At 37.8% G+C, this 12,484-nt stretch overlaps 1 protein-coding gene across 9 annotated transcripts in view; it reads left to right on the top strand.

Annotated features, from left to right (window-relative positions):
• NEBL (nebulette) overlaps positions 1–12,484 on the top strand; it is a 262,410-nt gene that overhangs the window by 191,441 nt on the left and 58,485 nt on the right. For 6 of the 9 annotated variants that reach the window (XR_014579451.1, XR_014579452.1, XR_014579453.1 and 3 more), the window contains 3 exons: positions 5,704–5,811; positions 7,420–7,524; positions 11,570–11,677. The exons of 2 other annotated variants lie outside the window; for them this stretch is intronic. Coding sequence is in view for 3 of the 7 variants with exons in the window: in XM_083823604.1 (XP_083679730.1) it covers positions 5,704–5,811; positions 7,420–7,524; positions 11,570–11,677 (321 nt within the window). In the remaining 4 variants the exon portion in view is untranslated. Of the gene's footprint in view, positions 1–5,703; positions 5,812–7,419; positions 7,525–11,569; positions 11,678–11,864; positions 12,044–12,484 lie in introns of all 9 variants that reach the window. One more of the 9 variants, XR_014579454.1, reaches the window with a different exon arrangement.

Below are 12,484 nucleotides of genomic sequence, written 5' to 3'. Positions count from 1 at the left end.
GTACAAGGGGGATAACCCCCTTTGATTGGAGAAGGCCATGTCATTTTTCCCACAACTAGAAAAAAACAACTGGAGGAGTATATAGACCAGAACATTCACTATCAGCATTGTGTAACAACTCCTTGTGATTTGGCAAGGTGGTAAAAGTCTTCCCTGGAACTAGGATAAAATAAGAATAAAAAGTCATAGAGAACAAGCTGCAGAACAGTGCACTGTCTGCCTGCAAGAGGCTAAGCTTCTTTTGATGTCAGCAGACATTGCCCTCAGATACCTACTACCTGACTTCCTGTTTTATACTGGACCATGGTTAACTGAAGTGGTCTTTTGTGTTTATCATAATGCAGGCTGGGAAGTCAGCCTGTGCTTTCTAGAAAGAGCCAGTTCTATGCTGTTCAGACCTCCGTGTCACTTCTAGAGAAGGGAATTTTTTGTCTTAGTCATTTTTAATAGAGTTCATCTCTAGATTTAGTGTGTAGCAGTCTTTATTTCTACCTAATGGCTGCCTACACATTCCTTTCTTTGCATCCTATTTCAGAACCTAGTGGGCTTGCAGCTGCCTGTTGTCACAAAGGGGAACAAAACAGGACCCTTTCTGATAGACCTTCAATCTCACTGCACCTGGTACCAGTGAGGCTGTGACCAACAATTGCATCAATCAAAAAATACCAGCTGGGTCATGGGGTCCTGCAGGCTGGTGCTGCGGCAGTTGCATCATAGCCTTAATCAGTGCACTTTCTATCTAATTTTTATTAGATGTGCATTTTCTCTTGGACAATGCATGCTATATCTGCAAAACTAGTAGCTTTATTATAGAGTCTCTTCACTACCAGGGGCAGGGATGACAGCAGTTCCAGGTGAGATCTGTCTGCAGGAGAGAGCATTTGGTGTGGTATTTTAACTTCTTTAGGGAGTCCAAATAGTGTAGGAGGTGTGGCAGAAAGAGAGGAGCAGTTGATATAATGTAGCCTGCAGTCTATTTGTAAAGATGATTATTAGTCCTTGGTGGTCCAACCTTTGCAGCCACATCCTGGCCAACTGGATCTCAGTTTTGGCATCCTTCCATCCTTTTTCCTCCCCTCAGTCTACACTGATGAATAGAATAGTTCAGTTGGAAGGGACCTTCAAAGATCATCTAGTCAACTGCCTGATGAGGCTGCTTGCAGTGTGTGTGAAGGGCCACATACTTTTAAAAAGGGAGCAGGGCACTTTCAAAAAACATCAGGCTTCAGCCTGACACTCTGCTGCCATCCATCTGCATAGAGCAGCACGGAGCTTGTAAGTACCAGGCTGCTTTCAGCAGTGGGGAGGTGCATTCAGCAATTCCCCACCTCCTCTGAAGGAAAGTCTGTGGCCATGAGTTGTCTAACGTTTTTATATATTATTTGAATCATTATAACACTTAGACATGCTGATCATAAATCAAGAGCATCCTGTACAACCACAGAAAAATGATGATGACCCCTGTGTCTGTGGAGCAGGGTGATGGGGCAGGATGAGGAATGCACCTGTGCTGTAGGAAAGGAAGTGCCCTAAATGTGGGTCAATCTTGTCAGTCCTCTTTGTGCAAGGATGGAGAAGCAGGCTTGTAACAATTACAAGATTTAAAAAAATAGTAAACTTAATGATCTCTTTATTGTCTCCAGACTTTCTGGTCTTTAGGGTTTCCCTTTCTTTCACAGCAAATAGGAGCATTAGAAACTTTTTGTGCTGAAAGTTGATAATCTCCCTTAATAGCATGAATCTATAAGCTGCAACACGCAGAGAAATATTAGTTATTTGACCCTCACAGTAAATTTGCAAAATTGACAATTCTGATGGATGCAATGGGAAGAGAAGATAATAACATGTTTTAATGTAGTGCATATGGGTAGGTAATTTAGGGAGTATAGAGAACAGGAGCAAGAAGAGGTCAGGCAGTGTGGGTGTAACGAAGGGAGAAAGCAATCAATGCAAGCAGGAAGGCAAACAAAGTGAAGAAAATAGTGTTAATGTTTGACTGGTACTCAAGGCTGTACCAAATCAGTGTACCATCTCTCTCTCTCTCTCTCTCTCTCTCTCTCTGTCTCTGTCTCTCTTTTTAAACAAAGCTTTTGACAACAGCAGCAGCAAAAATACCAGCTCCCAGGACTAGTATATTTACACACAGTAACCACTTTCTGTTGATTTGAAACCAAATTTAAAACAGAAACTGTGTTAGTCTTTGTGAAAACATGAAGTTTGTCAGTTTGCTGAATGTACATTGTATAATTTGTTTTATTTTTGTATTTTTTTTAAATAAAACCAAGCTCGGTTGTGTTCTTTATGTCATCTAATGCATTTTACTAGCTTTTACTAAGAGCTGCTGATATGAAATATTCCTTTTATGTTGTTTAGTGAATAGTTTTATGATAAATAATTTTGGATATACATACTTTGTGCTGGATTTGGTGCTTATTGTTTCATGGATAAAACTTGTTAGAAGTAGTTTTTTTTTTCTTCCCAGATATATCTTCTCTAAAATTACCAACAGCCTAAGATTTTCACAGTCTTTCTTTGCTTTAAACTCTGCTAGTGCTTTTAGCAACCAGTATTTTAACTTAGCTCTTTGTTTATGTTGCATTTCCTTCAATGTGCTCTGACAGGTTTTCATTTTTTTTGATATGTTTTCATATGGTCATGAGGAAATGCTTTAGCTGCAAGTGTCTGCTTCATCCTGGGATCCCAGTGGTTGAATGATTCCATTTTTGTAGTTTCTTTGTAAATCTGAACAGTGGGTGATGTCATCCACTTCTGAAACTGAACACTCCCTGTGTGAACAGCTTTGAACTACAGATTTTGATTTAGGAATGTTGCTGCAAAGCTTCAAAAGACACTGTTCTGTCCAGCTGCAATTCTGACTTTTATAGGTTTTGTGCAAGGCCAATGAGAAGTTTGTTTATCCAGGCTTTATTTAATTCCAGTTTGGTTTTTCAGGGATGTTGTGTTAAAAGTCTGCAAAAGCTGCTCATTCTTTAGCTACAATTAGAAAGCAGCTTCCACACATTTCTTTTAAATTAGCCACCACTACATACTCTCTAAAAAAAAATAAACAAACTTAAGACTTTAATTAAGATGGTGAATAAGCAGTCATCATTTTAAACCCTCATTAGAGTAAAGATTTTGGTTAATGATGAAATTTGCAGATAAGCTTCCACTAACACACTAACAATTGTCATTTCCACTCCCACATTTTTGTTTGCTGTTTCATCAGGTTATAACGTTGATCAGACACCCCCCTCCTCCTCTCTATGTTTTGGAAATCACTGATGAAGTATTTTTCTTCCTTGGTTTGAAATTGAACCCTTTCTCTCAGACACGTTTACACGTTTTTTTTTTTTCTTTTTTCCCCTCCTTTAAACTACATTCATAACTTTGTCCTGTTCAAAAGGAGGATAAAATAGACACGTGAACTTCTTAACTTCTTCACTGTGGCTAATTCATGTGCTTGCTCTTCTCTCTCCTTCTCCCTCTTCCTTCTCCCAAGCCCACCCACCCCATGCTTTCTTTCAAAAAGGAGAGGAAAATAAGAAAATGCCAATTAAAAAAAAAAAAAAAGTGAATGTGTGTGTAGCTTTCAATGAGATGAATCCCCTATGACAAGTCAGAGTTAAATTACTGCTGGAAGTGCTCTCGAGATACTGTCAGGGTCATCTGATATTATTGTGCTGCCTCCATTTTGCCCCAGAGCGATATGTGTGGTGGTGTTGGAAAGGAGAGCAAAGGTAATAAGCAGTGCAGCCAAAGAAGACAGCAGGACCAAGAGCTACCGAGACAGCCCTCACTGAAACTGAACCATTTGCAGTTGGATTGGTCAGCAGTCTCCTTAAATTTGGGAGCCTTCTGTGCATCGGCAGCAGCTCGCACAGACCTGTGAAGACTGGATTCACTGGCTCTCCCTCTCCTTCTGTAGCAGTGACGTGATCTGAAGTGACACTAACAGGGATTCATTGCTGAAATCTCTAGACTGAAACGTATTGTTAAAAAAAATCTTTAAAAAAATGGCATGAAATAGCTGCAGCTGGAAGATGGCAAGCCAATTGTGAGGAGAGGTCCCTTTGGCACCGATTTTTTCACACTTAACAAGTATACCAAGGACCACATTGTGCATTCAGACCACATGCACAGTTTGAGGCCATTTGCTGACTGGGCAAAAGCCCAGCCTTAAGTAGTCGGATAGTTAAACTCCTGCGTACAATGTCATTATGATGCCTACAGAGTAAAAGAGAGGTTTCCTCACCACGTTGACTTGTTTTTGGATGCTTTCTGAATCAGATATTCCAGCACTGCCGGATTTTTATTAGAAGGCATATTCTGGATATACCTTTTAAAAGAGAAAAGCCCTCTAAGTTATTTCTTCACTGCTCATACAGAATGTAGATTTGCCTTTGACAAAAGCAGTGTCTTTGTATTCAGATATATGCATTTGCAATTGATCCAAAGCCAAAGCAAATACCAAGCAATATGAACCAGATGAATCTATCAGAAGGCAATAGATACTATTTTCTAGAGGTAGTGTGAAAAGTTTTCGTGTTTTCAGATCAAGTTGCTCTTTAAAAGTTACAATGATTTAGGATTACCTTTCTTTGAAAAAAAAGTAATGTAATTGTTGGAATCATAATGTAATTCTTGAAAAGATATGTTTAATTTCTATTTGGGTGGCTTAGTTTTGGTTTCTTGTTACCCTGATTTATGAAATATTGGGTATTGTGGCTAAACATAATGAAGATGTATAAGCTAAGCCATGTTGAGAATCTTCTGAGTCAAAGAAGAACTAAAAAAGAAAAAGAAAATACTTCCCACAACTAAAGCTGAGAAAAAAGTAATTTTTGAAGGAGATTGTTTGAGGTGGCTTGACCACGTTATCAGACATTTATATAGGCATAGAGAAAAAAGGAGTAAGGAAAAAGCTGCATATTTATTTAATGCAGAGCGTGGCAAATTATAATGGATGTTGCATAGGCGCAGATATCAGGTGTCTGACTAACATTCATGAAAGCAGCATAATTCAGACTGAACTTTATTATCTTCCATTATGCCCAGCTGTTGGAAAGAAGCAAGGCATGTGTGCAAAGTCTCCAGATGTTTATTGATCATGCACAACAAGGGGGGCAAAGTACAGCAATTTACTCTTTGCTCAATTTCATTTTTTAGATTTCAAATTCAGTTCTACCGATTTTCTGTAGTTTATTTGGTTTTGATGCCAATACCTCAACATTTATGTATTGTTTATCTCCCCTTACATGTCTTATCTTTCCCCATTTTCCTTTAAACAAAAAGAACAGCGAGTGAGAGTAATAGCAGATAACCATTCAATTATGCTTTCTAACATTGTAATGAGTCCCCAGGAAGGGACTGTACTGCAGATAGATTCCTGGGGGTCTTGTTGGAAATTTGTGGCGGAATTAAAAGTAGAAGTTGGGGCTCTGGTGACAGCCTAGCACACCATGGATGACACATATACCTGGTGGTGGAAAAACAATCAAGTGGGAAGTTTGATTCTGACTTCACATATTTTGTTTTCAACAACTTTGAAGTGGTTGAAAAACTTGCTTCAAAAGATCTACTTTTCAATAGTTTAACAATTTATCAAATTTAACAATTTCTTTTTGTTGTTGTTAAAAGCACACAAGTACTACATGTTAATACTGGATATATATATATATATTTTTTTTTTTCTGGTCGAAGGTGAAATACAAAGAGCAGTTCAATAAAGAAATGAAGAGTCACCAGTACAATCCTCTTGACAGTGCTTCCTTCAAGCAAGCACAGATTGCATCCACCTTGGCAAGTGATGTAAGTGAATTTGCTTTGTATTATACGTGTTTACATCCTGAAAAAAATTACATTTGTTCTCAGGCAGAAATCCTTTTTCCATTTTACAAGTCATAACTGTGAGCAGAAGTCTGCGTTATACATTGTGTCTGTATAGCAAGTACAGCATGTTATCCATTTCTTCCTCTCTGGACAAAGCCCTTCTGCAAGGGTCTGCAGAGTTTTTCACAATGATTTTAGATGAGATTTATCTCACTCAACTTTGTATTTCTAAAGGTATGGCTGCTTACTCCAAGCTAATATACTCAGTCCCTTTGTATTCGGGAAAGAAAGATACCAGTCTAGAGAGCAAATTATCTGACCTGTTGTAGATGCCTGTCTTTGCTACCTTCTCTCCAGTGGTGGCAGGAGGAGGTTAACATAAGTAGCTCAGATTTGAACGTCTCTCTTTTAGACTTCATTGTGTCTGCTGATCTCCTGATCTGTATTTTAAAGTACACCAGTTCCTAGATTCTGTGTGGGCACCTGCCGCTGGAGTCAGATTGGGGAAAACATCTATATCAAGTGAAAATGATGTTGGGATGATATATTTAACAGTGTGTCTAATGCTAAAAATGCGAGCTCTTCTTTGGGGGAGTGATCCCAGATAGCCTAGAGATAACCCTTCATTCTGTAGTGTGATGTTACCAAAGCGTGGGGCACCACCCAAAGGAAACAGGAGAGGCTGGCTTTGAGAAGGGTTCAACAGAGTAATTGTTTCCAAAATCTAAATGTTTTTAAAAAACAACCCTCCCTCCCCCAAATGTTTAAGTAATTATTATTTATTATAAAAGATACATAAATTGACTATTGTTGATTTGAAGCCTAAGTCAGTGAAGAGCATCGTACATGTGTGAAGATGACTAAACATATTGGGTTAAGAGGTTTATCATTTAAAATAGCTAAGCTGGATAGTGTTCTTCCTGTACAGCTGGGCCTCCAGCTATCAAGAATATGGAAAATCCTACTATAGGCTGATAGAAAGTTATCTTTTGCTACTTCATTAAGTGATTAACTTTTGCCTTAGGTGCCTATACTGCTTATCTTTGCTGAAAGCAATTTGTATTAAATAAATTATCCTGGAGCACTGCCCTTTAACTATTTTATGTAGATCTTTTTTATTCAGACAGTTAGTGTAATACTTGAATCGAGAGAGAAAGAACAAGAATCAACACCATTCAGAATGAGTAAGCACAAAGTATTGGGGAAGATACTATTTTAAAAAGTTTCCTTCAAAATTGCTTAGAACCTTAAAAAAGAAAAAAAAGTTTTTTTTTTTTCCTAACCTGAAATATCAAAGTGTGATGTGTGATTTTTGTTGTGCTGTATTGTTTTTTTTTTTTTTTTTTCTTGAGGAAAGCTTTGAGTGGTTTCCAAATATTTGCTCAGGGGAATGAATCTGTTATTGATTCTTTTTCCCCTTCCCTTCACCCCATGCCCCAAATAATAGTAAACGAGCACCATCTAGTGTCAGATACAGATTGTTCAGGCAAGCTTCTAATGATTTATATTTCTGAACAGATACACTGTAGTATTAGCTGTGAATTATCTTGTTAATCTTATTTTACGTAACTTGAATTCTCTCTGCAGGTGAATTACAAGAAAGATTTGGAAAGCCTGCATGATCCAGCCTCTGATCTACCAAACCTGCTGTATTTAAACCATGCTTTAAATATCAGCAAAATGCATAGTGATGTAAGTTGCCTTTATAATAATCTGAAATATATATATATAGCAAGGAATGTAGTATATATAATCACTATAAAATACATAACTTTTTGACACTAGCTTCATGGTCTCACTCTCAATGTTGTAGTCTATAGTGTTGTTACTGCAGTAGTTAGGGGATGTAAGTGAAGAAAGTGCTTTTAGGGAGAGACACTTATTTTATTAAAACAACTAGAATAATGGGTAAGAATCACTCAGACTTCCGGTACTTGAGTATTTCTTCTTATATGTCTAAAAACATTCTACATTTTTTCCTTTGTTGATCTAAGACCTTTTTCCTTGCAAATCTTGTCTTAAGATCTTTCATGTTGCCTTCTTCTGCAGGTCTCTCTACAGAAGTGACCATTATGCTAGTGTAATATTTGGACCTCAGCCATAAACAGCCTGTCAAGGGTTAGCTTCCCTTAGAGGTTCTCTGTTAAAGCCTTTTTTCTCTCCCAAATGTTCAAGGCTTCCTACACTGGATCAAGTAATAGACACACAACTCCATTCTGCCACGTAACAAGAAATGCTCTTTCATAGCACTGGTGGTATGACACAGGGTAGTGCCCATCAGTTGAAATAGGGAGGAAAAGGTAAGAAACTCCTGGCCTCTGTGCAGTGCCAAAGCTTTTCTCCCACTCCAAAAGCACCTATGCTATATGTGCAGTGCTTGGAGGCTGATTAGCTGCATATTATTCCAGAAAACACAGAAAGGCTGCAACACTGTTGTGGAAATGCATGAGTGGGTGGTGTTGGGAAGGAAGATTACTCGCTGTTGGCAGGAGGCAAGAGCTTCACAGGCAAAGGGTCAGCCCTAATGAGTAGTAGCATATTGGGTTGTCTTCTGAGTCAGTGCCTGCTTATGGAAGCTTATGTCTAAAATAATCAAAATAATCCGGCCTTCCCGTCTGTACTTGATTTTTGTGTTGCTTTTCAGTGAGTTGCTTTTTGTCTGTGTCACTGATGCGTGGAGCTAAAACTGACTATACTTTTTTTTTTTGTATGGATGATAAAGGAGTTGATAGTTGTCAGTTCTTGCATTCTTCATTTGCATTTTGGCATAATTCTAGTTTCCTTCAGTGTAATGTAAGATTGGCATTCTTTTTGCTGGTTAAATGAACAACCTCGGAGTGGACATCATCAAGTTGTTATCTTATCTCAAATGAGGTACTTGGACTTTCCTTTAAGGCTGCTTACTTCTTGCAAAGTTTATTTCTTTCTATTGCCCAGGAATGATCGATTTATATTGTCTATGCCCTTTTGTGAGGTATCCCTAGTTACTAAGTTTCTGATTTTTGTGTTGTCCAGATGCTGGTGGCTATATTTTCTTATTGTGAGCAGCAAGAATAATGATTTGTCAATCCTTAAGGTTTCCACTAGCTATTTGTCTTCTACAGAAATCTCATTTTCAAAATCTTTCTCGGATTTGACCTCCCTCTCTTTGATTTTACCATGGCTTGATCTCTTTGATTTTACCATGGCTTTCTGTCCTGCCTTTCTCCATACTTCTCAAATACCCTCTTTGTGTTCTCCTCCCTGTCTATCGACAGCACGTACTAAATCTTTCTTGAAGTCTGCTTCCACTGTGTGAAACAGTCTGCTTGACTGTCCCATTAACTGATTTCCAAAAACTCATCACATGGTCTGTTTTTGCCTCTGACCAGTAGTATGACAGAGCTTCTTGCTATTTACCCAGCTTTGCTATTTCCTTATAGTATACCTTTTTCCTCTGAACGTTATGTTTCTCTTAATATTTTGCCTGACATAGCCACATCTACCCTGCTGTTGTAATCTGTACAGCTAATTAAACCGATAAATTAGTATGGTTAGTTGAACTGATTTGCTGATTGACCTAGAGTGAAAAAGGAAATCTGTGTAACTCTATGAAATACATGTATTAGAGTACAAGTGCAAAGCTATTTTTCAAGTCAGCTTCCATGGCAATAAATTCCAACAGTTAAGAGGGAAGCTAGATAGAAACTAGATAGAAATAGATACTAGAAAACTAGATAGAAATAGACTGATTTTGACAGGTTAGACCCATACTATTTGCATTATTTTGGTGAGGAAGAAAGTTCACAAGAAGGGACTTTCCTCTCATATGGTATACATGTAATTTTCTTTGACATAAACTGTTGAGGTACATAATTTAAAACTTTGATATATTTACAACAGCTATTTTATTGGTTTGCGCCTTTTAAATCTGTCCCCATTGTAGAGACTTTAAGAAGGTAATGAACTACATGCTAAAAAATGGAATGTAGATGTATTTCATTTTATGAAACAGAGTGATTTAATAGACTTACTTAACAGACCAAATCTGGTTCCTGCAAAAGTTTGTGCAGTTTACCTCATTTCATTTTATAGTTGTTTTTATAGTTTTTTTTTAATTTATTTTATTTCCACCCACTGAAAATGGAATAAAAGTGTGAAGTCAGTATCTGTAGATGGCGGTAATTTTCATTTACTTCCACTACAGAAATAATTTTGTTGTGTGACATTTATAATTATTTCCACTAGGAGGCAAACACAGACCATCATATCTGTTCCTTGGCACTTCGAAAGTAAAAAAAAAAAAAAAAAAAAAAAAAAGATTATTTTCTAGCTGACATGAATATTTCACTTTGTGTAAGCATGACAAGCATTTTCTCTAGGAACTTACAAAAGCCATTTTTATGATTTTCTTTCTTTGTTTCATCACCATCATTTTTTTTTTTTTCAGGAAATGGGGATATTTTAAATTCAAATTTAGCAGAAACTCCAGATTTTGGAGGCCTAAAGCATACTTTCTTTTTTTGCTGTTGCTCCCATGGTTATTTCAAATAGTATTTAAATTACAAACCTTATGAGTTTTGTTTGTGAAAATATTCTTCAATATTTTTTGTTTCCATATGAATATAAGAAATCATTTAAGCAAAGCAAGGGCTTCTATAATTTCACCCTGGATACAGCTGATTAAATCCATTATGAAGAAAATGCAGTGCTTTAAAGTCAGGTATACACAATCAGAAGTAAATCTTGCAAAGAGAAAAATGCAACATTCTAATAATGATTAAATCGGGCACAAAACTGCATTACAAACGACAGTGATGTATAATGCATATTCAATCAGAAGCACCCCATGAGGAGAGTGTTTTTGCAGAATTTGAACCTAACGCAAGTCTGTCAATGGAAGAAATTCTGAATGTTTTTCTCACATTTGGACATCAGGATTCTTGAAGAGACATATACATATTTAAATGACATTACTCATTCTGAATATATTTTAATATTTGCTTTCTTTTATGTCCTGTGTAGAATATTGCACGGTATCACACACTGATTGATTGATTGAGATAAATAATGCGTTTGGCCATGGAGACATACACCGCCTTAATAAATATGAATGAACGAGTCTAGAATCTTCTCCAGGTTGCCAAACAGGGTGTATTTGGTTTGAGAGTTAGCATAAAATTGTATGTTGGTGTCTTAACCCTGGGTACTTCAATGTGATTTTGCCGCTAGCTTTAAGGTCATGGCCACTGGTAGCTGTGAGAGGAAGTTGGAGCAAGACCACACCCTACTGAAGCAGTAGTTTTCTTTCATTTCCCCCTCCTGCAGGTGCAAACAAAAGTGTTTCAGAATGGTACTCCGGAGTCTGAAAGACAGACCCTTGGAGCCTGGCTGTAAAACAGATTTTGTTGTTGTTACAGTAATTGTGTTGTTTTATGGAAACATGACAGGGGATCCTACTGAAAAGCTGCCAACTGTTCAGACATGGGTCACTCAGCAAAAATCATGCAATTCATTAAGGATTGTGATCGGTGCTCCTCACTCCTACTGTCTTCAAAGTTCACCATTTTTAAGTCTGATGTATTGAAGCAAAGGAATAAACTACTCCAGAAAAACTTTCCTTGTCTAGCTGCCTTGTTTCTCCAACAGATTAAATTTGGTAGGAGTCTTTTAAGTCAAAAACCTCTAGGGAACTGTAGCAAGCAATCAGATCACACATTTTCTCTGGTGTTAACAGTACTTATTTTAATTTTTCCAGGTCAAGTACAAAGAGAATTATGAGAAATCTAAAGGCAGATCAATGCTGGAATTTGTGGATACACCCATGTATCAAGTTTCAAAGGAGGCTCAAAAGATGCAAAGTGAGGTTAGTAAAATTTGCTTGAACTAGCAAAATTTAGGTCAACAGAGAGGCTAACAGACGTCTTGTACTTAGGTTAAGAAAATGGATGAAGTAGATCATAAAGGCGCTGTAAACTGAGGATAGGGTAGAAATAGCAGAGTTCTCTTTTCTGTAGTTCAGTTCTTCCTTCAAAACATTTTTTTTGATAAAGGCTGTAGGTGGTAAGACTGGACATACTGTATACTGCATCCCTTTTGAGAATTGGGAAGAAGCTCAAGAGGTCATCTGGATCAGAAATTATTGACTTTTTATGGAACACCCTTTATCTCCTCCCTTGAGAAGGCAGAGATGATACTGGACTGAAAGCTCGGGGAGGAGATCATGAGCAAGGTAGTGCAGGCTTTTTCTCTTCAGGTTAATGGCATGCTGTGGGGGAAAACACCTTAGTGGTCTCTGGGTTGCTCTTTCTGGCTCTGTAGGCTCCTGTTCCCTGTCCGCTTTCGTATCACCAAAGAGAGAGAGCAGTAGGAAGTTTTGCAGAAGCGGGAAACAAGTATGGGTGAAGGACCAAATTCTTTTGCCTTTAATTCCTGTTTTAACAAAGGAGAGTTCTCAGGTGGGAGGGATTGGAGCTGCCAAACCCTGTCCAGACTCATGCTTCAACCGAAATGTGTTCCTGCCTCATCAGCCTGGGAACTCAGCATGGGGGATGAACTGGTCCTGGGCTCCAGGGAAGCATCAGCTATCCTAAGTTAGGCCATATTTTTCAAGCTTTTTCTTAAAAACTTCCAGTGGTGGAGGTTTTGTGAGTTTCTAGGCAATTGAGTCCAT

This window comes from Anser anser (genome assembly GCF_964211835.1).
Source record: "Anser anser genome assembly, chromosome: 2".
NCBI classification, from domain to species: domain Eukaryota; kingdom Metazoa; phylum Chordata; class Aves; order Anseriformes; family Anatidae; genus Anser; species Anser anser.
This window is presented reverse-complemented; position numbering and strand designations above follow the sequence as displayed.